This window comes from Salmo trutta, chromosome 15 (assembly GCF_901001165.1).
Source record: "Salmo trutta chromosome 15, fSalTru1.1, whole genome shotgun sequence".
Classification (NCBI taxonomy): Eukaryota; Metazoa; Chordata; class Actinopteri; order Salmoniformes; family Salmonidae; genus Salmo; species Salmo trutta.
Genome location: NC_042971.1, coordinates 31,347,541 through 31,373,882, shown reverse-complemented (window position 1 = coordinate 31,373,882; position 26,342 = coordinate 31,347,541). Strand labels below are relative to the sequence as shown.

The 26,342-nt window shown below is 45.0% G+C and overlaps 1 protein-coding gene across 1 annotated transcript; it reads right to left on the bottom strand.

The window, feature by feature from the left end:
- On the bottom strand, positions 1–20,537 carry LOC115148813 (fibroblast growth factor receptor 4). The gene is made up of 16 exons (XM_029691062.1): positions 19,763–20,537; positions 17,182–17,384; positions 11,079–11,414; positions 10,850–10,903; positions 10,053–10,316; positions 9,623–9,879; positions 9,123–9,246; positions 7,619–7,948; positions 6,685–7,024; positions 6,400–6,521; positions 5,009–5,119; positions 4,642–4,832; positions 3,628–3,750; positions 2,789–2,997; positions 2,451–2,556; positions 1–2,104 (listed from the first exon to the last, which is right to left on the bottom strand). The coding sequence occupies exons 2-16, from the start codon at positions 17,273–17,275 to the stop codon at positions 1,928–1,930; spliced, it is 2,838 nt and encodes a 945-aa protein (XP_029546922.1). The 5' UTR covers positions 17,276–17,384; positions 19,763–20,537; the 3' UTR covers positions 1–1,927.
- Positions 20,538–26,342: the final 5,805 nt, after the last annotated feature.

Sequence of the window (26,342 nt, the reverse complement as noted above, 5' to 3'; positions counted from 1 at the left end):
TCTTTTAAATTATACTTTATTTCATATAAAAACAAAACAATAAACAAATAAATTACATATTTCTAAAATAATGATCTTGATGAATTTTTATTAAAGAACATTGTGATTGTTACAATTGTATTGGGCGTACATAAATGGAATGTCATGCAGTTGATCCTGACGTTGTGTAGTATGGGAATCAAAACAACCATACTGAAGATCTTTGTGATACAACTCTCAATGCTGAAGGGCTAAGTTAAATTCATAGAGGCTGTTCTGTAGCTCATGGTTTGGTTCTTAGTTGGAGGTCATGCTGCTTTCGAGTAGAAAAAAACGATTTTTGAGCTAAATGTTTCGTTTTCCAAAAAATGACCCACCAAATAAATCTCACACCTCAACGGTAAGGATATCATTGTACACAAAAAGGTAGCCAGTCCCACTGCCCTGGTACCTGAATTGCTTGTTACTGTATGTGCATTATGCTTTGCTTTCAACCCACAACACCACCATTTTAATACAAATGCTTGTGAGTCATCTGAACGAAAAACGATCGAGGCAGTTCGATTTTGAAGCGTTGTTGAAACAACAACATTAGAGGCTTAACAATATGATTTGAGGTGAACCCTTTGCATTCCCTGGAGGACATTTTGAGTATTCTCCCCAATTGTAACAAAGCATAAGAATTAGCATATGTATATTAAAAGATGGTAGCAGAATAAAGATTGGTATCACTGGGAGCCAAGCATTATCATAATAAGGGAGTCTTCATTTGCACACAGGCCCAGGCTGAGGTGCTGACGGGCTGAGGCTACCCCCCGGATCTCCCCACCATCCCTGTCCCCACAGTGTCCCCACAGTCACACCCATCAGGACTGTCAAAGACCCTATTGTCCAGGCCCAGCCTCAGCCTGTACCTCTACAGACACACTGGGCCTGGTTAAAGGGTTACAGGGGAAACAAAAGAGGAGGATTCAAAATCAATCACACTGGGCTTTTCACATTCAGACCTTCAGGTCCAGTCCTTTTCATACAGCACTGACAGTAGAAGCTGGGCTGCTCCCCCTGTCCCCCCACAGTGTCCTGTGTTTAATTGTATTCTTCTCTTTCAGGGCCCAGACCCCCAGACCATACTGTTCTTATAGTTAGTTTATGTTTGCAACAATTGAAGGCATAAGGGATTGGGGGTTCTGAGGGCTTTGGCGATTGGCCTGGATGCAATACAAAGGCCAGAGCAGCGTACAAACAGAGGACTAAAGGGGTTTTGATGAAATGGAAGGAGAATCGCGAGGACATTTTGGCCGTTAAAACGCTTGAATACATTATTTCTTTCTTCACCTCAGTTGAAGACCTTCATTTTTGTATCATTTAGAATAATTTATAAAAGGTAATTGTATTTTTTATGATATGTACATAAAACATTTTTATATTTTAATATATTCACAGGAAGAAAAAAAAATCAGGCACTTTGCTGCCTCTACAGCAACTTTTTAACACAAGAGATCCTGAGATTTAAGACAATTTTAAATAGCAAAATGTAAAATAATCTTATATATAGAGAGATTTATATTTAACAATCAGCTTCTCTGTTTTTTTCCATATCAAAATAAATATTTTATGTTAAAACTTCTTTTTCTGTTTTAAAAGCCCAGTTTGGATACTGTTCGGATGCTAGCTCAGATGAGTTTGAGTACAAGATGACCATTGTCCATCCTCTCTATAGAGACCCAAACAAAAGAGAGTCCTTTTACTGTAAAACACCAAACCTGATAAGAGGCAGCCATTTCAGATGACCGGGGTTCTGTAGTGCCAAGGTTTGAGATACTGTTGTTGGGCACAGTGCCAGAGCAGACAGTCCAAGTACCACTTTTCATGCAACATGGTCGTTTCCCAAGGTAAACTTCTCCATGTAATGCCCTTTGAGACAGAGGACTCGCATTGGAGCTGCTGTCTACCGCAGTGCCGTTTTCAGGTCAATCCGAGAATTCACGTCGTGGTAACCCAACAGACAGGGGTCGGTGGACAGGGCATCGTGGGTAAAGACAGAGTCATTGTCCGAGGAGCAAGAGCTGGAAGTGTCCTCGCACGATGGGGAGTACTGTTCGAAAGGTGTTGACAGGTCCAGGTACTAAGAAAAAGAAGCAGGAGAGAAACTGTTCAGTTTGGTAATCCTTTGCATTTGTGTAATTTATTACATTGTATTTTTAAGCTTGACGTTTGTGTTGTGTGATGCATAGTAAGGTTGACATTTTATCTGAGACTGTGTGCTGTGTACAAACTACAGGGTGTCTTAAAGTAATAAGCTAAACTATAGCTGGAACAGTATGTTGGAACAGGACATCTGGCGAGCAGATTGTGTGTGTGTGTGTGTGTGTGTGTGTGTGTGTGTGTGTGTGTGTGTGTGTGTGTGTGTGTGTGTGTGTGTGTGTGTGTGTGTGTGTGTGTGTGTGTAAGCAGGGGTCCCAGACACCCACCTCGTCAGAGATAGACAGCAGCACTCTGTCCAGCTCCTCCACCAGCTGTTTGAAGGTGGGTCGTTGTGTGGGCACGGCATGCCAGCACTCCCTCATCTTCATGTAGCTGTACACATAGACAGAGAGGGCTAGTTAGCACCAGGGTATTTACACACCTCCACAGTATTTTCACATTTACAAACATGCAAATGTAACACAGGAGAGGGACAAAAAAAAAGCTTCTGAAACACACTGTAATAAATGTCAATGTCCAACTTAAAAGTTGTGAGCTTAGGTGAGAAGGCTGTGTTGGTTGTGGTGTTTGATACGTTTAGGTGTGCACTTGCGTGTCTACTCACAGCTCGTGTGTGCAGTTGGAGGGTTTGTCCATGCGGTGGCCTTCTTTCAGCAGCTTGAAGAGCTCCTCCACGGGGATACCGGGGTAGGGCGAGCCCCCCAAGGTAAAGATCTCCCACATCAGCACCCCAAACGACCACACGTCACTCTGGTGTGTGTAGACTCGGTCGAACAAGGCCTCTGGTGCCATCCACTTCACTGGCAGACGTCCCTGCAAAACAGAACAACGTTAGTGAGTGGTGGACAGTCAGTGAGTCAGTCGGTTGCCACGTTGCCAGAGCCCTTCATCCAGTCGTCTATACATCATTCCCCGACTCCCCCGTTCCTCCTCTCTTTCGCCCACTCCCCTCTTCCCTTCCTCGTCCGCTTTTTCAAGTGTTTCTATGTCAACCGTTTTGTTATATTTCAGTCTTCTGTGATATATGTATAGTGTAATATATTGGGATGCAAACTCAAAATGTAATACATTTCAACTCTATATGTGACATGGTACAGGTGTCTTCTTCTTTAAGCCCATAACCAGGTGTGTGAGGTGTATACTTTTGTTTCAAAGCAGATTTGTTTAAGACTGTCAAGAATCACTCTGTGTGACGCTGATTTAGCCCACTGCAGTAAAAGGTTAAGAGCATTAAAGCTGAAACAGGCACAAGCCGACTGGGGGACACTAGACAGAGAGCAGACAGTCTGCTGTGTCTCCATGTACCAACAGGGACTGTTCTGAAAGTTGGCCAACAAGATGACACACAACAGCGCAGCCCTGGAACGGGCACTTGTCTCGATTTAGGAGAGGAACAAGGTGCCACAGAACCAGTGAGGGGTATAGCAGGATAAGATAACTCACGTTGGTGGTTTTCTTGTAGTAGTCAATTTGGTGCACTCCTCTAGCAAGGCCAAAGTCTGCGATTTTCATGACGTTGTCTTCCGTGACGAGGACGTTTCTGGCAGCAAGGTCTCTGTGGATGCACTGTAGAGAGAGAGAGAGGAGAAACCAGGGTTAAGTCAGGGAACATAAAGATATACGCAGTTTTGAGTTTTATGTTAAATGTTTATGAAATGTTACTCTACAATTTAGAATATTGTAATTACATGACCATGTCTACATTGTGGTTTTCTGTTTTTGCAGTCATGTAAAACCAGATAGTATTGACATAGAAATGATTCGCTGTGAGTTTCTAAAATGAAAAGACCTGGTCTTAAGTCAACACGCAGCGTCCAATTTTAACCAAACGCACCAAATTAAATCAACTTTATATAGATCTCGAGGTTTTGTTGAAAAACAACCACTGTTTGCTGGACTTGAATGGATGTCATTAAGTTTATTCTGGTTTTAATTTCAAATAGACGTGGTATTTGGGGATTGGTGGAAATGAGAAAGCCCTGGTTTTCCGGGGGCTCCATAATGGTGGGGTAGTTTCAGACTGCTGCATTCTTAGCAGGCCACAGAGACAGAAACCCCATGCCGGGGCACAGACGCAGCTCTGCGCCTGTTTGCTAACAGATTTATGGCTGTGCTAAAAAGGACAAAGCCCACTGCGGCAGGCAGGCAGGACAGAGGGATGGGGGACTGGAGGGGTAAACAGGGCTCAACCACCACTCCACTGTGGAATGCCAGGATGGTGTGTCATACAAAGGGATGTGTTGATAAGAGAGACCAGGCTAGTGAATGAGGAATGGTGTGTTGGGGGGTAGGTGGTAAGGAAGGAAGGAGGGGGGATGTCACTTGCTCTTGCTTGTTGTCTAAACCCCTTCAGGCCAAAGTCATTCTATAGAAGGCCACATACAGATTTTAAACCTAATAATCCATATTGAGATGGACATATAAGCTAACCAAACCCCTTTAAGACATAGTACTCACCCTTTTGGATGCCAGGTACTCCATGCCACGTGCCACCTGGTAGGCACAGGACAGCAGGTCTTTGAAGGTGAGCTGCTCCTCGGGCACTTTGGTCACATCAAAGGTGTAGTCCATGCCAGGGGGCCGGCGGGCCCGCAGGTACTCCCTGAGGCTGCCTTTAGACGCATACTCCACCAGCACGTACAGAGGACCTGATAGGGGAGGGGAGAAAGTTAGTGATCGACTCCATCCTCCCTATGGACACCTGGAGGCATGGGACCACCATTAATGACAAGGTCACTGAGTAGGGCTAGAGTCGAATGAGTGAGGAGCAACAGTGAGATAGTAGCTTTTGACTTTTGGTTGTGAACTTGTGTCTTGAACTCACCATCTTCTGTGCACACCCCCAGGAGGTTAATGATGTTCTTGTGCTTGTCCATCACCTTCATCAGCTCCATCTCAGATATGAGATCTGACAGGTCTTTGTCTGTGGCATCATCTGGGGAATGAGAGGGACACACATTTGAAGTCTTAGGAACATATACTTTATATACAATGTGGTCACCACTTCAAATTAGTGGATTCGGCTATTTCGGCCACACCTGTTGCTGACAGGTGTATAAAATCGAGCACATGGCCATGCAATCTCCATAGACAAACATTGTCAGTAGAATGACCTTACTGAAGAGCTTTCAACATGGCACCGTCATAGGATGCCACCTTTCCAACTAGTTAGTTTGTCAAATGCCTGCCCTGCTAGAGCTGCCCCGGTCAAAGTGTTATTGTGAAGTGGAAATGTCTAGGAGCAAGCTCACAGAACAACACCGCCAAAGTGCTGAAGCGCTTATCGCATAAAAATCGTCTGTCCTTGGTTGCAACACTCATTACCGAGTTCCAAACTGCCTCTGGAAACAATGTCAGCACAATAACTATTCGCCAGGAGATTCATGAAATGGGTTTTCATGGCCGAGCAGCCGCACACAAGCCTAAGATCACCATGCGCAATGCCAAGCATTGGCCGGAGTGGTGTAAAGGTTGTCGCCTTTGGACTCTGGAGCAGTGGAAACGTGTTCTCTGGAGTGATGAATCACACTTCACCATCTGGCAGTTCGATGGACGAATCTGGCTTTGGTGGATGCAGGAGAACGCTACCTGCCCCAATGTATAGTGCTAACTCTAAAGTTTGGTGGAGGAGGAATAATGGTCTGGGACTGTTTTTCATGGTTCGGGCTAGGCCCCTTAGTTACAGTGAAGGGAAATCTTAGCGCTACAGCATACAATGACATTCTAGACGATTATGTACTTCCAACTTTGAGGCAACAGTTTGGGGAAGGCCCTTTCCTGTTTCAGCATGACAATGACCCCGTTCACAAAGCGAGGTCCATACAGAAATGGTTTGTCGAGATTGGTGTGGAATAACTTGACTGGCCTGCACAGAGCCCTGACCTCAACCCCATCAAACACTTTTGGGATGAATTGGAACACTGACTGAGAGCTAGGCCTAATTTCCCAACATCAGTGGCCGACCTCTCTAACGCTCGTGGCTGAATGGAAGCAAGTCCCCACAGCAATGTTCCAACATCTAGTGGAAAGCCTTCCCAGAAGAGTGGAGGCTGTTATAGCAGCGAAGGGGGACCAACTCCATATTAATGCCCATCATTTTGGAATGAGATGTTAGACGAGTATACTTTTGGTCATGTAGTGGATCTGGAAATAGAGTCAACAATAAATACCAGTCATTGTCCAGTCTTTCCTAAGAAGATGGTTCCTAGTTCGTACCTTTCAGCATCTTGACGGCCACAGTGGAGATGTTCTCCTGATGGTCCTTGTTGAGCCCATAGGCCTCAGCTCTGACCACTTGGCCGAAACAACCCTCGCCCAGTGGCTTCCCTAACGTCAGACTGGAGACAGGAAGGACAATGATGGTCAGTACAGTGAAGATATATGGAACTCAACAGAAACCAAAACACATATTCAAGATGGAGGAACTCAATGACTGACTCAATAACCAGTAAGTACCTAAACCAAAACCCCTAACAAACCAGAAAGTCAAACAGGACTTACTTCTCCCTGGGAAACTCCCAGTCGGGGTCGTAGGGCAGTTCAAACTCCATGACTCCGGCCAGCATAGGGGAGCAGCTGGAAGACAGGCGGGCCACTCTCATCAGAGACGCACTGGACTTCCCTGACGAGTTAGACTCCACAGAGTACTGTCTGCGGAGGGGGAACTTGGAGAGTTTCTGGACAGGGAGGACATCGAAGGGTTCTCTGCTGGGGTTTACCTGCATACGACACAGCACCACGATAACGATGGCCATAACCAGAGCCAGGAAGCCAGACGCGTAGATAATGATGTCAGTGTACTTGGTCTCCATTAGGTCCACCTCGTCAGCCACGTCCTCCTCTATGAGAAGAAGACAATGAGAAGGAAATAAAAGGATGGGTTTGAGACGGACTCAAGTGACCATTTCTTCTGAACTCGATGCTAAAAGACTAGGGCTGTCAAACAACATATTATTTAATTAGTTAATTGCAGTATTGGCTGTGATTAATCACGATTAATCGTAAATTCAGAATTTTCTCTAATTGAGCTGTAATTTAAGATTTTTATTAAAAAAGCATTACAAGAATATTGACGTCTTGATTTTGTCCAAAATAACGGGTCGCAAAATCTGGTCAATTGATAAAGCACACTTTTTTTAACCTCAAAGTCAACTTGTTTTGACATCAAATTGTTGTTTTTAGCTGTATATATTATGTATTTTGTATGTTTTCAGTGTATTTTGAACACTTTCCGACAATGCAATTAATCACAATAAAAAAAATTGTGCACAAAAATTACAAAAAGTTAACTGATTAACTCTGACAGCCCTAAAAAATACCTTTGGTAAGGTGACTATACTTGGCCCAAAGCACAAGTGACAATTTATTCTGAATTCTTCTAAACTCCTTACTTTGGCCATATGTTGCCATACTGTAGTTTGAAGGATAAACAAACCCGAGATGACGGTGAGCCAGGCAGACTGGTGGGAGAAGCCGATGGAGTTTCCAGCCAGACAGGTGTACTCTCCAGCATCCTCCATGGTCACCTTAGTCAGGTAGAGAACTTCCACCTCCGACATGTTTAGGCTGCCTGTCTTCAGTATCTGAACGTAGGGAGTCCCATCGGGGCCGTAGCGGCTGCCGTTCCTCTCAATGTGTTTCAGCCACTGGATGTGGGGCTGGGCATCGCTGTAGACCTTACAGAAGAACTGGACATCAGTGCCCACCACCGCTGTAGTGTTGGCTGGCAGACCAGCCTGCAGGATAGGCCTGTGTGGGGAGCGCTCTGAAAACAGACAGAGGGAGGGAGAAATAGAGAGAGAGTGTTAGACTCCAGAGGGCCATGAGGATTCCCCTTGCCCGAGGGAAGAGTTCAAAGTTCAGCCGTGGGGGACAGCGAGAGGGAGATTCCTCTGTTCAACGGAGCACATCGCTGTCTCTAAACTACCAGAAGTACTCTGGAATGCCTGGAATAACTTAACCATTGAAGTAAATACTCATATAAAATAACAGTATATTTTAGATTCAGATGAAACAAGGTTATCTCCAGATCGGTCTTATTTGTTTCCTAAATGCTGTGTTTCGCTGGCATGGAGAGAAAGGCCAGTGGTAACGACCAGTGTTAATTTGACTGACCGCAGCACAGCAGCACCAAAGGGGAAAGGACAGATAAGCAGGCATTGTTTCTCACAACCAACACCAGCCAGACTCAATCAGTCTCACTAATTGGTTTCATTAGCAACTTTATTTTCTAGCCAGGCCAGCTTTTAAGTCGCTGCGTCGCTACTCTTTCTCCGTTCAGTGTGTGCAAGCTCTTTCCCCCTTGCATGCTTCTGGAGACAGCAGTTGACCCCACACTGGACTGCCGAGCCGCAGAAACTGGCCAGTCACAGGTCAAGGGGAAAATTGGTTGGGGAGCCTGGCCGTCCGCTCCCTCTCTCCTCTCTCCACCGGCTGTCCTCCTTCTGTCTGAGGTGAGCTGTGGAGCCTCTGTGTTTCTCTGTGTCTAGCGAGACGCTACTGAGGTAGAGTGGGGGGAGCATCGGGAGGTGACGGTAATCAGGCCTGACATGCTAAGTATCATGGGCCGGCAGTGGCTCCGCGGGGAGACGGCCTGTGTCTAGATGTCTAGAGTGGGGTGGTAGTGAGTGTAGGAGGGGGGAAACAATACCTTACAGTATTGAACACACCCTGGAGCTTTGACTAAATGTACAGACTTTATAATGAGTTCATGCCAACTTTTCTTTCAGTCATTATGAAGAGAGAGACGGAAAGGGCTGGTGTTACAAGTTTGACGGAATGTGGTTGAATTAGAGAATGGTGGAGGGAATTTATTTTGCTCGTTACCCATACTATCCCTCCCAGCTTTTGGAGTTGAATGTCAGATGAGCAAACAGCAGAATGTGTTGGGTAGGTAAAGTGAGGTTTTCGTTGTGAGGTGGATGAGTGAGTGTTCCTACCCAGTACGTCCAGAAGGTAGCTGTGTACAATAGAGCCGTATTTGTTCTCCACCAGACAGGTGTAGTTCCCACGGTCTGAAGGCACCACACTCTCCATCACCAGGCTCCAGTGCTGGTGTCTCAACTATAAACGGACAAAACAGACACGTTAGAAATGGGTTGTCTGTACGTTGTGTGTTGGATCATTCCTATGGATACAAGTTATACTGGCTTGTGCTTTGGAAGTGCTTGTCTGTCTCTATGGTAACTTGTCTTTGATGGATCCAGTGTAAACAGAGTCACAGTGTGTCACTTCCCTATTGAGACCAGGGTTGAGAACAAAGTATGTGGCAGTTATATGCTAGTAAACAAAACAGCAACCACTGTTTTTCTCCCCCTCCCTCCTCTTCCTCTCCCTTTCTCCCCCTCCCTCCTCTTCCCCACCCTTTTTCACCCTCCATCTCATCCCCACCCTAACCACTCTCCTACTGTCTTTGCTCCCAGGTTGGTCACTGTCTCACCTTGATGCCTCCGATGCGGTGCTCTCCCCTGAACTCACGTCCGTTCCTCAGCCAGCGGATGGAGGGCAGAGGGCTGCCCATGGCTGGGCAGCGGAACTTGACCGTGTTCCCTGCCGGCACTGCGTACAGCTTCTTCTCCATGCGCTGGGTGTGGGTCCAGTAGGGACCTCTTGTGAAGTAGACCTGATCATTCTCAATCTCAGCTGACGTGTCTTCTAGACCGTTGTCCTCATCATCATCACCGGAGCCCAGTAAGTCTGAGAAGCATAAAGATATGGAAAGAGTTAATAACTGTTTTTAAAACGGATCATTCAGGAGGCCATAGAGACTAAGACCATAGAGGTGCATACATATAACCTAGAACTTCATTGGACATATCATCCTACCTCTAAGGCTGAGACTTATTCTGTCTTCTAAATCTAGATCTCACCTGCTACAGTGATGGTGAAGTTCCTCAGGGGCTCCTTGGTCCCGCGGAGGACACATACGTACACCCCAGAATCCTCGTACGTCACGTCCGTGATCTCCATAACGCCCCCGCGGATCTGGATGCGGGCGGTGTGCAGCACCCGGGTCCCCTCCTTGTACCAGTACACGCCCCCCGGCCGATTGGTGTCACAGCGCAGCTTGAGGACATCACCCGGTTCCAGGAGCAGGTGCTCAGTGGTGTCCTCACTAAGGTCCTCCAGGACATCTGCAGGGATAACAAAGAGACAAAAACAAACGTGTGAGTACTCGGGGGACACACACGTACACACACACACAGGCCAATCGGTGGCCACATCTTGTTCTCAAGAGTGGCCATCCCTTCAACTATGACCTTTCAACTCTCGCCCCCATTATCCCCTGACCCGCCAGACACACACACAAAAAGGGGTTGTCATGGCAACTGGGAGGCCTCTCTCCACCTCTCTCTGCTCCTTGTTTTGTTTAGCATGGATCACTATGGGAGTGAGAGCAAGCTAGCTACAAGAACAAAGAAAAGAGAAAAGAGAAAAAGAATGTAGCTAATGAACATGTTGTAGCGTGACAGCGGATTGGCCTTCAGAAACAAATCGATGGGGTGGCAATGGTTCAGTGGCGGTCTAAGAAGCAGGCTCGGAGAGAGAGCCCATTCCAGCCCACCAAACAGCCTCTCAGTAACACAGATGGCCCCTGTCATCCTCACTCATACTCCTCTCTGTTCTCTTTACTCCACTGGGATAGAGGCAGTTCAATGGCAAGTACCTGCTGGGACTTCAATGGCCGTACTCTGGTCCAGGTAACGAGAGAGCAGGGTCCCTACAGGGACAAGGCATGAGATTAATATACATTGACTTCCAACTAGTTACTGTTGTTAGTAATCAATTACTATCAAGACATAATTGACAAAAAAACAGAGATTCTATTAAATTCCTAATTCTATGTGGGAAGCATCCAATAGCCTGACGAACAAAGTCTAGCAAGAAGTGTTTACCTGGTAGAACCTGTAGCCAGGCAGACTGCATGGACTGTAGCTGTAGTCCAGCGTGTGTGGTGGCCTCAGCCATACAGATGTACTCTCCAGCATCCTCCAGAGACACGTTGCTCAGAGACAGAGTGTTCACGTTGGAGATGTTGCTCTGTAGGGCCTCCAGAGCTCTGAGATGTGGCTGGCCCTCGGCTCCCAGGCGCTCTTCGTCTCTTTTTAGCCACTGGACCTTGGTGATGGCCGGCCGGTGGACCTTACACAGCAGCTTCACCTGTCCCCCCACAACCGCCGTAGCGTTCTCAGGGTAACCAGGCAAGATGAGCGGCCGAGACACCGTCAAATCTGTACCGAGAGAAGAAGAGAGAGAGGGATTGTAAAAAATACAAACTAAAAAAGTAAACTACAGTCTCAGTTTACATCTAAACACGTCGGGAAAAGTATGTGTTTCTCGCATTTCCCCACGTGCCTGAGTTTGAATGTAGACTGGTTGGTTGGTGGGTGATAGAGCGCACTGATAAACTGGGGGCTAATGTGTCACAATAAGGGCTCCACTGGCCTCAGCCATATACTGGGTGCCCCCTCAGTCACACCGCTTAAAAGTGCAATTCCAGGCCAATTTTCTGTCTGATTGCTTCCTGTAGCCACCTCAGTAAGCAAAAGGCAATCTGTTCCCGCTGCTTCATGAGCTGCTCGCTGTAACTGCTTCACGCGAGGCAGGCGGAGTAGGAATACACAGGTGAGAGCTAGGGTGAATTCAAACTCAAATTTGCTAAACATTTTATTACAGCTGTATTACACTGTAATAAGTACCTTATATGCTCCCTGTCCAATGAAAAGCTCCCATTCATTTGACTACGTGATTGACCCATCTAGCCAATAGCTTACCATCCCATCCCACATTGTGACTTTACTTTGCAGTGCAGTGCAAAAAGATGTGGCAACTTTAAAAGTGCTGCTTTCTGTTAAGCTTGGAAAGGCAACATTCCCCACCAAGCAAACAGAACCATGCTAATGAACTTGTGAGGACTGTGAGCTGCCCGTGGCCTTCATTTGAACTCACAGCTGAGTGTGAATATTCACCCTGTGTCGAAGGGGCAAACACAACAAAAAACAAAACACAAAACATTTCACTGGTGTGACTTGACCGGCAGGGGAGCGTTTGACCGTCACATGCACTCTTCTCTTTCATGACTAGAGTTCCTTTAGGGGTGAATCCATGGTACGCTACGCTTTGTTTCTGTTCTGGGTGACACATTTTGCAACGTAAGTCTTCTACATTAGTATCCATTCACCACAAAGGATATGCTGAGAACCAACTGCCATAACGAAATATTGTCAATAATATACTGACTGTGTAGAAGAGTGAGCGATACTATTGTAGTCACATGGCTTACAACACATTAGGCTAGCCCAGTGGTTAAAGAGCCAATGCAAAAAAATCTCAATATCAAATAATTTCTGGGTAACAATTAAGTACCTTACTGTGATTGTTTTCAATTAAAATGGTCAAAAAGAAACAAAAATTGCTTCTTAGCAAAGGGAAATTTCTCAAGCAAGAATGTTGCTTGGAGTGTCTGGGAGTGGTCTGAGTGGGGAAGGGAAAACGTAAAACTAGCTGTTATTGGCAGAGAGGATTGGAACTCTCTTTCTTATTGATCTATTAGCTGATTTACCGCCTGGTGATGTCACCAGACAGGCCAAAACTCCATCCCACCAAAACAGGCTGAAATTGCAAGCAATCATTTCAAACAGCTCTTACACTAAAAGGCCATTATTATAATTTTCACAATTTTACAGTATTATTCCTACCACATAGTGGAAATATATATAAAAGATTGACTACTTAAAATGCAAAGCATCCTCGATGCCAATTCATTTGATCTACTGTATGTCATATCTGGAGGGGATGAATTCCTCACTAAATCACTGTCAGCTTGAGTGTGAGCAGCACTGTTCTGCGTTAGCACACTGACGCCTGTGCTCCAGACCTATGTGTGTGGCATACATTTCACTCCTCGGAGAAAAAAAATATCACCAACTTCATCCTGCAGCCAGAGTTCATAATGGCTACCTCTGTTCTCTCACTCTCTCGTTCTCTCTCTTTTTTATTTTCCTGGTTGGTAACTGGAACGTTCCTGGGTGGTGTTGCCATGCTGAATTATTACCAATGAGTCAAATGTCTTCTGGCAGAGACTTAGTGCTGCATTGTGGGCCCCGAGGCAGGGACCCGGGACCTTCACCACTTCTCCACTGCGGGAGTCAGCTTGTCCATGGAGTCATGGGTAGGCCCTCTTAAGAAACAGGCACATTGAAAAACTACCTGGGTTCACCTTACTAATGATGCTGCTTTTCAACTGTAACACCAGTGTTACACTAGTGAGTACACCCCTAGGTAAATTGTGTTTCCATAGCTAGGGATGATAGTGAGCACTTGTGAAGCGCAGAATCAACAACCTTTGCATAGTCAAAACAGTTGCTTTGTGAGAAAGTGTTCAAGTTCACAGTTAGCCATTGTTATGTAAATTAAGGCTGAAAAGGACCAGTGGTCTGGCTTTGGCCCCAAGTGAGAGCAGGTCCTTTGAGCAACTGGGGTAAATCCTGTATAAATCCTTGGAATTTATGGTGGAGATTGCGCTTCTAAACAGCCAGGATGTGTACTCAGAGCATGCGCGGACCAACTGGCAAGTGTCTTCACTAACATTTTCAACCTCTCCCTGACCAAGTCTTTAATACCTACATGTTTCAAGCTGATCACCCTAATCCCTGTGCCCAAGAATGCTAGAGTAACCAACCTAAATGACTACCACCCATAGCACTCACGTCTGTAGCCATGAAGTGCTTTGAAAGGCTGGTCATGACTCACATCAACACCATCATTCCGGAAACCCTAGACCCACTCCAATTCGAATACCGCCCCACCAGATCCACAGATGCTGCTCAGTGTTCAACACCATAGTGCCCACAAAGCTCACCTCCCTCTGCAACTGGATCCTGGACTTCCTGACGGGCCGCCCCCAGGTGATAAGGCTAGGCAACAACACATCTGCCATGCTGATCCTCAACACGGGGGCCCCTCAGGGGTGGGTGCTTTGTCCCCTCCTGTACTCCCTGTTCACCCATGACTGCATGTCCAAGCACGACTCCAACGCCACCAATTAGTTTGCTGACGACACAACGGTGATAGGCCTGATCTCCGACAAGGCTGTCTCTGCCTTGTCGGTTCCCCTCTTCCCACTGGGATTCTCTGCCTCTAACCCTTTTACAGGGGCTGAGTCACTGACTTACTGGTGTTCTTCCATGCCGTCCATGGGAGGGGTGCGTCACTTGAGTAGGTTGAGCCACTGACGTGGTCTTCCTGTCTGGGTTGGCGCCCCCCCCTTGGGTTGTGCCGTGGCGGAGATCTTTGTGGGCTATACTCGGCCTTGTCTTCGGACGGTAAGTTGGTGGTTGTAGATATCCCTCTAGTGGTGTGGGGGCTGTGCTTTGGCAAAGTGGGTGGGGTTATATCCTGCCTGTTTGGCCCTGTCCGGGGTTATCATCGGATGGGGCCACAGTGTCTTCTGATCCCTCCTGTCTCAGCCTCCAGTATTTATGCTGCAGTAGTTTATGTGTCGGGGGGCTAGGGTCAGTCTGTTACATCTGGAGTATTCTCTTGTCTTATCCGGTGTCCTGTGTGAATGTAAATATGCTCTCTCTAATTCTCTCTTCTCTCTTTCTTTCTTTCTCTCGGAGGACCTGAGCCCTAGGACCATGCCTCAGGACTACCTGGCATGATGACTCCTTGCTGTCCCCAGTCCACCTGGCCATGCTGCTGCTCCAGTTTCAACTGTTCTGCCTGCGGTTACGGAACCCTGACCTGTTTCACCGGACGTGCTTGTTGCATCCTCGACAATTACTATGATTATTATTATTTGACCATGCTGGTCATTTACGAACATTTTAACATCTTGACCATGTTCTGTTATAATATCCACCCGGCACAGCCAGAAGAGGACTGGCCACCCCTCATAGCCTGGTTCCTCTCTAGGTTTCTTCCTAGGTTTTTGGCCTTTCTCAGGAGTTTTTCCTAGGGAGCTTTTCCCAGCCACCGTGCTTCTTTCACATGCATTGCTTGCTGTTTGGGGTTTTAGGCTGGGTTTCTGTACAGCACTTTGAGATTTCAGCTGATGTACGAAGGGCTATATAAATAAATTTGATTTGATTTGATTTTGATGAGACAGCCTATAGGGAGGAGGTCTGAGACCTGGCAGTGTGGTGCCAGGACAACAGCCTCTCCCTCAACATGAGCAAGACAAAGGAGCTGATCGTGGACTACATGAAAAGGAGGCCCGAACACGCCCCCATTCACATCAACATGGCTGTAGTGGAGCGGGTTGAGAGCTTCAAGTTCCTTGGTGTCCACATCACCAACAAACTATCATGGTCCAAACACACCAAGACAGTCATGAAGAGGGCACGACAAAACCTATTCCCCCTCAGGATACTGAAAAGATTTGGCATGGGTCCCCAGATCCTCAAAAAGTTCTACAGCTGCACTATCTAGAGCATCCTGACTGGTTGCATCACCACCTGGTATGGTAACTGCTCGGCATCTGACCATAAGGCGCTACAGAGGGTAGTGCGTACGGCCCAGTACATTACTGGGGCCAGGCTTCCTGCCATCTAGGACCTCTATACTAGGCGGGGACAGAGGAAGGCCCAAAAAGGTGTCAAAGACTCCAGTCACCCAAGTCACAGACTGTTCTCTCTGCTACCGCACGGCAAGCTGTACCGGAGCGCCAAGTCTAGGTCTAAAAGGCTCCTTAACAGCTTCTACCCCCAAGCCATAAGACTGCTGAACAATTAATCAAACGGCTAGCCAAAGTATTTGCTATCATCCCCGCCACTCATTTTGCTTTACTGCTGCTACTCACAGTTTATTATATATGCATGGTCACTTTACCTCTACCTACATGTACTTATTACCTCAATTACCTCGACTAACCTGTACCCCCGCACATTGACTCGGTACCGGTATCCCCTGTATATAGCCTCGTTATTGTTATTTTATTCTGTTACTTTTTTTACTTACGTTTTTTTCATAAATCTTTTCTTAACTTTTATTTTCTTTAAACCGCATTGTTGATTAAGGGCTTGTCAGTAAGCATTTCACAGACACCTGTTGTATTCCGCGCATGTGACAAATACAATTTGATTTGAATAATGTGTTATAAAAACATGGACTAAAGTGTTTGAATTAGCCCTAGACTAGAGCAGGGCTTCCTCCTTCCCTGATAGTGATCAGTATAGGGTCTTAAAAGAAACCCCAACTCCTGTAAACCTGGAGGGCTGCAATTTGCCAAGCCTGTAGCCAATCTGCACACATCATAACAATACTTAGAGATGAATGGATGGCTGTGGCAGGTAATAAACAAAGACAGGCGTGTATTTGTAAAACATCAATGGAAGCCCCCCCCCAATATCCTCTCCTCCTCCTCTCCTTCCTCCCCTCCACCCTCGGCTCTCTCGGCTGGCGACGGGCCAGACAGATTTACACTTCCGAGCCTCAGGGTCTTGGAGGGATCGAGTAGCATGGTTTACAGCACCAAAAGCACTGGGAGATTGTTTTTTCTCCTCACCCCCGAAAAATGATTACAACCTTCCTCCTTCCTGTCACCTTGAATTCGACTGGATCTTACCTTCCCCATGGCTCGCTGCTCTGCCTATAGAGAGACCAGCCTGATGAATCAAAGGGTTCCTGTACTCTACAGCTACGGGCATTTTTCTCCTTCCTCAATGAGATCTTTCAGTGAATTAAATGGAGCCTTGACGGAAGGATTCATTTATTTATTTTGAAAGCTTTTGTTGGTGGTTTATTTTATTACTTGTCTGAGCAGAACTGAGCAACCTCACTTGAAATTTGAAGCTGTGTACTATAGAGATACATTTGAGAGATGTATTTTAAGAAACTGCAACGGATAAAGTTGAGAAACCTCCCTCAGGGAGAATTCAACCAGTTATCCATCAGCAAATAATTCTCAAGAGGGTTTGGACTAGTCATCAGTATAGGGGAAATTACACACAAGAACATATAAGAACAACAAATCCTAGGCAATATTGAACAACCTACCTTCTGTTTTTCCGTCGTCTGACCCGATGGCTTTGGCCAGGAGTCCAACAGTCAGACAGTGTATGACGATGCAAGCCGTGTAGACATTCACCATCTTGCAGATGTGTGTGTGTGTGTGTGTGTGAAGAATAAAGGGGGCAACCCTGGTCTCACACACCGATTCCGGGCATTGGCAAACTCAACACACACCCCAAAAACTGGACCTAGAAAGACAATACAACACAGAATCAGTCAGTCATTATGTCAAATTGTAGCATGTGATTCCAGTAAGTAGCACTGAAATAGTTTGTGGTATATAGCCTTGTGAATAGGTAGAGATAGAAAGAGACTATTTTTGACTGGCTCTGTATTCTTATTAAACAGGTGTCCTGACCGTCCAGTCATTAGCCTACAGCACATTGTCCACTGTCCCCTGCGTCATGAATGACTAGAAGCTGTGAACATGTGGCTTTTCTAGCCTGTTGTTTGGAATGGAAGGTGCACAGCCTGTCTGGATAATGGGCTGTTACTATGAAAACACTTGAGACTTGCCAGGAAGCTATCGGGGAGCAACAATAGCAAATTCACAGGCGCACTCAACACAACAGACAGGCCAAAACAGGTTAAAGAAAAATAAGCCTAGGCTTACGTGTGTAATTTTTCCCTGAGCCCACTAAATAATCTAGTGAGGACGTATTCAAATCATTTTAGAGCAGACTGCTCTTATGAGAACAACAAATAATTTGTTATTTGATGGGAAGGGGTTGTTTATTTTTATTATCGCGTGACAGGGGACCACAGTTGGCAACAGGAACAAGACTGAGCTTCGTGATTTGTCCAGATGACGACAACTGAACCGAGTCGGGCCAACTGTGCACAGGCGCCAGTCCTGGAGTGTTCCATGCAGACCGTGTGCGTGCAGCCATGGTCAGTGGCGGACTTACCATTAGGCAGGAGAACATCATCAAGGGGCCTTGTGAGTTGGGCATTATTTAAAAAAAGGGAAAGGGGGATACCTAGTCAGTTGTACAACTGAATGCCTTCAACTGAAATGTGTCTTCCGCATTTAACCCAACCCCTCTGAATCAGAGAGGTGTGGGGGGCTGCCTTGATCGACATCCACAGCGCCCGGGGAACAGTGGGTTAACTGCCTTGCTCAGGGGCAGAATTACATATTTTTACTATGTCAGCTCAGGGATTTGATCCAGCAACCTTTTGGTTTCTGGCCCAACACTCTAACCATCTCAGTTGCACACTCCTCGCATTCTCTCTCCTCCTCAAAACCCATTGGATGACAAAACCAGAGGTCCCTCTCCTCTGACCTTCTCCAATGGGTTTTGTGAAGGAGATTAGGAGAGAGGACGCGAGGAGTGTATCTGATGTTCAGAGTTTCAGCCACTTGCGAATTGAAGGAAAGTTGGCGGGTGCACAGTGCACTGATTGGATGCTGGAATTAGTTTGGCTGAAGGTGCAGCGAAGGTAACCTACTTTTTTTTTTTTTTAACAATCAGTTGAAAACATCATTACTGGTTGTGTTCATGGCACATTAAAAGGTAATAGATTTTTACAGTTAAATGTACATGTCTTTACTATAAAAACCCATTGAAAAGCACACACACAGGAGGGGTGGGGGGCCTCAGACTGGCCTCTGCCTTCAAATCACTAAGTCCGCCACTGGCCGTGGTACACACCGTTTAATAGCTATCCATCAACGAACTCTACTATTTCTCCATTTAGCCTAACTGGAAAAAACACAAATATTATTTTTATATGTTGAGTTAATTACGGCGTGTTTATCTTCAGCGAAGTAAATGGTAGACGTATCTCGATGTGGCCCCATGTAGACTAATCTTGGCGTGAAATAAACGAGTGAAAGTTGTCCAGTGTTTAGTCTGTGTTTATGTCAAAAGCACCAAGTGAAAGTAAAACATGCACGTGAAGGATTTACACTATCCGTAAAAAAAAAATGTTACGATGCTGTTGTCATAAATCAAACGATGTCTTCTGCTCCGTTACCTTCCAACAACCAGCTAGTTCTGTTAAATTTTAACTAGATGATCATCGTGAGAAATTCCCTATAACTTCAACCATTTTCCCATGGCGCGTTACAAGTATTGCCGGCCTATCTTTGTAGCCGAATTGATATATATATATTGTACGGTTGGAAAAGCTTCTCACATAAGCTATTGGACGAAAAACACAACAATATCACGTCATGTGTGCGCAAAGTCGATCAAATCGATACGACCGTGAGACTATGTTAAAACTATGCGGCAGTGTCTGCCACATTCAGCAATCGCTCAATGTTCACAAACTCAAATTGGTGGGGATACATTATTGCAACCGAAGTAGGCTCTATAATCATGAATTTCATTCAAACTCATGCATTAGGCTAACAGAATCACATTGTCTGAATTAATGTTTGTCGAAAAATCATAACCAGCCGTGGAACTCTTTGCAAAAGGGGTTATTCATAGGCTTCAATGTGTAAAGTTGAAATACATTTTGCAATAAAGCAATTGTTTAGTGGACTTGTCGACTGTAACCACTAAATAAAATAATATAGGCCTACTACCTCGCGGATTCAAGGAAATCCTCTTACCTTGTATTCCGTTCTTTGCTCGTAATGATCAATCCTTGATAAAGTTCGATTAGGCACCAGAATATCCTAGTTCCATTTGATCGAGGTCAATATTGAAATCCTCATTTGGGTTTCTGTCCAATCGTCTTTTCTTTTTTTTTTGTCTTTGGTGATTTTCTTCTGTGTGCGCCCGGGTGGAACCCTAGGAGATGCACTTATAAATCCATCAAAACAACCAAAACGTGAAGGTGAAGGACAGCAGGTCGGCGGTGAGCAGGCAGGGAAGGAGCTGGAGCTGATCCTTCAGACTGGGGAACAGAGTCCACTTCACCCCGACCGGATTGTGTTCTCGCGTCAGAATGAGGCTCGCGCCCGTCTCCTTCTTTCCAGGGGCTCACGAGACAGAAAGTGCTAAATCCATAGGGAGAGACTTCGGCCAAACTTGCTGCTTAATTCTCCCTCCTCTTGAGATTAGACTGAACGAGATCTGTGTTGGTTGTTGCGAATAGAAACAGACAGATCTCCAATGTAAGAGGCGTAGAGTCCCTTATATCACTCTTGTAAATGTGGATAATTATTCGGCTACAGCCCGGCAACAATGGAACAGATGTTGGTCAATCTTTGCGCACCGTGGTTCGCTCTTCACTCGCGCAGAGTCTGTTCATGAATGAGTTGGTCCCAACAGAACCCAGTACATTTAATAACTAGCTAAATCTCATTTAGGCTAGCTAGCCACTCTGTTAATGTTGTGGGTATAGGCTACTGCTGCGTCTCGTTGCTAACCCGATCCGCTGCACTCTGAGCGCAAGTCACAACAATGGACTAAAACTAGCGAGAAGGGGGAGTAGGGGGTAAGAGCCTGTAACCCCCACCCCCAAATAAAATCCCCTCAAGTTGCCCCCTCGGTGACAAACATAAACCAAGATCTCTGCCTCCTCCCTCCATTCACCCATAAATCCAAGATCTGGATTGTTTCTCTATTAACAGGTCTTCTTGCTCTATTAAATCTTGACACCTATCCTTTTCAGGCAGATTTAGAACTTGACTATTGATAGGAAAAATACATATAGGCTATTAGACTTAGGTTTATAAAAGTAATAATATTTTGATAAATAAGTCAATAACATAACCAGAATAAAAGTTAAACGTATATGCCTACTAATTATTTACCCATATTTGGCCGATCACTGCAAAGTTAATTCTCCTCATTAATAATTTCATAAAACGTCAAACTCATTATGCAAATGAATCGCTTTATGATGTTCCTTCATTTATTACATGTTAAATTGCTACGTAAACCAATAGGGCATAAAAGGTTATGTGCAACGCATGCAATTATAAGGTACTTGCTTGGCCTATTCAATAACTGAGAATTGCCCCCGTTTATTTGCATAATTGCATTAGAGAGCGAGGCAAAGTAATCTCTTTAGTTGCGGTTAGTCAGAACACAACATGGCTTAATTAATTAATGAATTAAACAAATCACACAATGTAAAACATGTGTAGTGTACGATTTTATCAGCTAATAAAATGTAGTTTAGTTGGTCATAATCTTTAGGCCTACATATTGTTGAGAACGTCGTATTTTGTTATAAATATTAAATGTTATTATGACATTTTTTCGCATTTTGCAGGTGCAGGAAGAAACTAGAATTTGAGAGACAGATGGAGAGGGAGGGAGGAGCTATAGAGAGAGCGAGAGAGAGATAATGAATGCCAGTGCAAACTAGCGGGAGAGACAGATCTAAGAGTTGAATTTTGTTTGAAATGAACGCCGTTCCTCTCATTCATCACAAGCTGCAGCGTAGCACACAACCCGCGCGCCAGCCTCGGCCCGGCTACTCTCGCGGGCAATAGCTCTAACGTTCTGCCAACAATTTCCTGCTTGAGAGGAGAGGGAACACAGCACGTCTTTCGTGTCAGACACAACGGTGTGCGAACGTGGCCCCCATCCAACGCATGCACGTACCCCCCCCCCCCCCACCCACCCACACGCACACACAAACACAAATCCCTCAAGCTCATGCCATGCCAATAGAGACTGCTAAAGATGGAAACTATCCTGTTTAATCAAAGGCTGTTTTTCCCTCCACTGTGTGTGCAGTGAGGCCCATGCAGGCTTCTGCCAAGCTACTGCTGAGGACTGGATAATACAGTCCCCATGCCATTGCCCCTCAATGTGGCACAGTGAGCAACCCCTGCTCACCATTGCCCTGCCTGTCTGCTGCCGGACATCATGCTATAAAGCATTGCAGAGAGCGAGAGAGAGCTTGCCGCTGGAGGTCCTTAAATAAAGCTGCATGCTACAAACCCCTCTCCCCTCTGTCCCTCCCTCCCTTTCTCTCTCTTCTGATCCCTCTCCCTCTGCATCTCTTCTCTGTCTTCTGAGTGTTTCTGTCTCCCCGTCACCCTCTCGCTCTCCTCTCCCTCCTGCTCTCGCTTTACACTTCTCTCTTCCTGTCCTCTCTGGCCTCCTTGAAAACTGCTGGCATTCCACTCAACAATGAGGCTTTCCCCACAATCAGCCAGAGCTTGGTTCTCCTTAAGCACACCAGCCCAACAATCAGCCCAGCTCCCAAATCCCAATGCCACTCTTTTGTGCCGGCCAGCTGAATGTGAATGCCCCATTAAAGCCTATTATCTGCAGCTCCTCTGTTTCCCTCTCTGTTTCTTCCATCCCTCTCTGACTGTCTCTATCTCGTTATCGCTCCCTCATTCTCGTTTCCTTCCCCTCTCTCCCTCTCCTCTCTCTCCTAGCAAGCAGGTCTTATCAGGTATATATTTGTCTGCACTTGTGCTAGAAAACTACAACATACATTACAACTGCAACATAAAACCAGTCTCAGGTTATGACAAGCAGTCTCTGAATGTTATCAAAAGCTATCTGAAGATTACAGGCAGACTGAGTCCCTGTAGGAACACCAGAAAATATAACATTATCATCATATGCATAATTAGACTTTTGAACAACACAGTCAACATCATTTACATAAATATGAAACATCATATTACCCAAAACTGATCCTCATGGAACCCCTTTGGTGATGTCATGGTTATTAGACTGACAGGAGATTTACGTATTGTATTTGATCTTGGTCATATCAATTTGCATGTTGAATGTCGTATTCTTTAAGATTAGATTTTCAGATTAGATGTGTGGGCTTGCGCCATGCATGTCGCTCATCTCTCTCTCTGTTAGCTCACTTTTCTGTCCCGTTTTCTGAGATCTAGTTTTAACACGGGTCAGGTCAAGACAATGGAACAGACACCCCAAGCCTCCGCAATTAAAAATTTGACATCACCCTAAACTATACCAGGAATCTATGGTCAATGAACAAGGACTTTAACAAGCGAAGATCGAGTTTCCCTCCCTTGTGAAAACGTAGCCAGCCACCAGTGTCTCTCTGGCAACAGGGAATCAGTGAGGAGGCTGTGTTGATGTTTATACAATGTTATTGTACCTGGTTGTTGTGTTACAGACGCAGATGGAGTCAGAGTCACACACACACACACACACACACACACACACACACACACACACACACACACACACACACACACACACACACACACACACACACACACACACACACACACACACATACATCTTCTCTTGTAGTGCTTGGACAACAGGGCAGGCTAAGTGTGTGTTTGTGTGATGAGAGGAAGGCCTCGGGTTACAGTATTGAATTTACAAACCTTAGGAGAGGCTTAACCTTTTAAGTCGTTTCTTATTACACCTCCTCCAGATAGCTGGGAGTGAGACCCATGCCTAGGGATCCATTGTGTCCGGTGTAAGACGATGTGTACATAGTAGCACCAGCTTAAAACACCAGCTAATGAAGAATTTAAGCTTAAATTCATTTTCTCCCATTGAGTCTATTCTTTCCAGGTATTGAAAGCTTAAGTAGGCCTATGCGCCTATGCGTGGAGCAAAGTTAATGAGTACTTTTCTTCATTGTGAGGAACTTTGAAGATGTACAGTAAAGGTTATATAACATTTAATGGTTAAGTAGGCTTGCGTTATCAGGTAGATTAATTAGGGACAAACAAGCTCTATATTTTGTTTTGAGAGACTGCCTTGCCAAAGAAAACAAATTATCGTTTTTTTAAGATACAGCAGTAGGTCTTGGTCATTCGTTAGGATCGAACTTTGAACTAAAGCTCCACTTTACTAAGCCAACACAGGCAATACAGACAGCAGCAGATATTGATTATGACGCATTCCAGTGCATCAGATCAATCTAATCTAATAACTATTCTGATTTCTTTCTCTTTCTTTCAAATGGTAGCTTGTGATTATTTTGCAAGGTGGTTCACAGATAACCCCATTTAGCCGCATTCATCTGTCTTGTGGCCTGTCCCCCTAGCTCTCCTTTTCTGATTACATTAGTGATGTGTTGGATGCCTCCCACACCTTCACCAGTCCTCAGAACCCTGGGGCCTTTTAAAGTTTCTGATAGTAGTGATAGTATGCATATTATGCTAACAAGACTAGCTCAGCTGATGCCCGTGAACTGATAGTGGTATGGAGAGCCGATGAGGATGTTGGAGTGAATGATAATCACCAGGGTTAGTGAGAGTGGGAGGTGAGGTGGGGGAGGGGGAGAGTGTGACTGCGCGGTGGGGCTTGGTCGCTCATTAACTCCGTGCTTGTTAGTGCTGGGCTATTGTTCTGTGTAAATCATTAACTGGTCTGGACCAAAGACAATAGACTGACCGAGAGTCCCCTACTTTGTAATGCAAGGAGGCTACTGATGCCACAACATGGTCAGAAAGAAAGGGAGAGAGAGAAAGAGTGGGAGGGGGTCCCATTAGCCTCTCCCACACGCAGCTGTTTTCATAAAGATGGATATCATGACAGCCACTGTTTTTACTCCTATCTTCACCCTTTCTTCTTTGATTTTCTTTCTCTCCACTCTCTCTTTCCATCCAGTACGGGAGTCCCCTGTCCCCCAGCTAGCAGCAGGCTGAACCTTCCCTGAACCCTTTTAATTCATCTCACTGACTTTGTTAATTATTTGTTTGGCTGAAGCCCTCCTTTTGCAGTCGGGAACACATGAGCGCCTGATATATCTGGGCTGGTACTTGTTATCTCTAGTTACTGTTGTGATACAGACTTACAGTAAATTGTCCAGTTATAGTACTTCCCCTTCTAAACATAATATTTGATGTTTTCCCTCATCATTCTTCTTTCTTCTTTTTTCCTCACTACAAAGGCCATTCTTAAGAAGTTTATGTGACAATGTTTAAAGTTTTACGATTGTATCTCGTCTCTTGTGTTTTGATAACTCGGAACCTTCCTATTTTGTGTATGTGTGTGTGTCGGGGGATGGGGAGTGCTCAGCTAATGATTCAGTGAGGTTTCAGCACCCTGGGAGGGAATTAGGTGAATGAAACATCTCATTAAGCCAACAACATACTGTCCTGGTGTTAGAACTCTCGTTATATGCCGTTTATCACCCATGGTAATGGCACGCAGGGGCGTTATTCAACCATTATTTTAAAGGGGGCACGAAGTACATGAGGATGGAGGGGGGATGGTCCGGAAAGGGGTAGTCCCCCCTCGGGAATTCAGAGAATTTTGCACCTGAAACGGCTTTTTCCTGCAATCTAGAGCTATAATCATTATACATAATTCTATATAAAACATGTGTCTATTTATACCACTTTACCTGTTCAATTGTAAAAAAAAAAATATATATATATATATATATATATATATAGAGTATCAGTCAGAAGTTTGGACACACCTACTCATTCAAGGGTTTTTCTTTATTTTTACTATTTTCTACATTGTAGAATAATAGTGAAAACATCAAAACTATGAAATAAAACATATGGAATCATGTAGTAACCAAGAAAGTGTCAAACAAATCAAAATATTTTATATGTACAGCTGCTCGCATCCCGCCCCTCCCATGGGGTGGTCATTCTCTAACCCCAGGTGGGAACAGTGCCTGTATATCCCTCTGATGTTACAATTTCTTACTTTGTAAACATAGACTTTCAATGGTTCATTAAATCTAACTTCAACTACAAATATTGAACATTAGCTGGGAAACCGGCTGTCTGTCAGCCACAAAATCCCACTTAAACTGAGAATTTAACATGGACATACTCATGTGAGAATAAACCACTTCATATTTTACTGTACTTTATGATGATTTAAAGAGTAACATTGTTTGATAAAATGCAACAACAGAAACCAGAACTATTCTGGATTAGTGATTAACTGGAACGCTATTCAGTAAATATGGGTTCCTGGTTGCAGGTTTTATTTCCAAATCTTGGAAGATGCGTTAAGAGAAGTTGTATAATTGAGAGGTTTTTGTTTTGTGTTTCAATAGTTTTTTGTATCACTAGGAATGCAAATGTACTGTTTATGTACGTATGTACAGTACCAGTCAAGAGTTTGGACGCAGCAACTCATTCAAGGGTTTTTCTTTATTTTTACAATTTTCTACGTTGTAGAATTATAGTGAAAACATAAAAACTATGAAATAACACATATGGAATCATGTAGTAACCAAGAGAGTGTCAAACAAATCAAAATATATTTTATATTTGAGATTCTTCAAAGTAGCCACCCTTTGCCTTG

Excerpts from the sequence above, each read along its gene's own strand:
- LOC115148813 (XM_029691062.1), bottom strand. The coding sequence starts at position 17,275 with ATGGTGAATGTCTACACGGCTTGCATCGTCATACACTGTCTGACTGTT. Across the intron at positions 9,880-10,052 it reads CTTCACCATCACTGTAGCAG|ACTTACTGGGCTCCGGTGAT; the intron begins GTGAGATCTAGA and ends TATGCTTCTCAG. Across the intron at positions 2,105-2,450 it reads TGCTGTCTATCTCTGACGAG|TACCTGGACCTGTCAACACC; the intron begins GTGGGTGTCTGG and ends TCTTTTTCTTAG.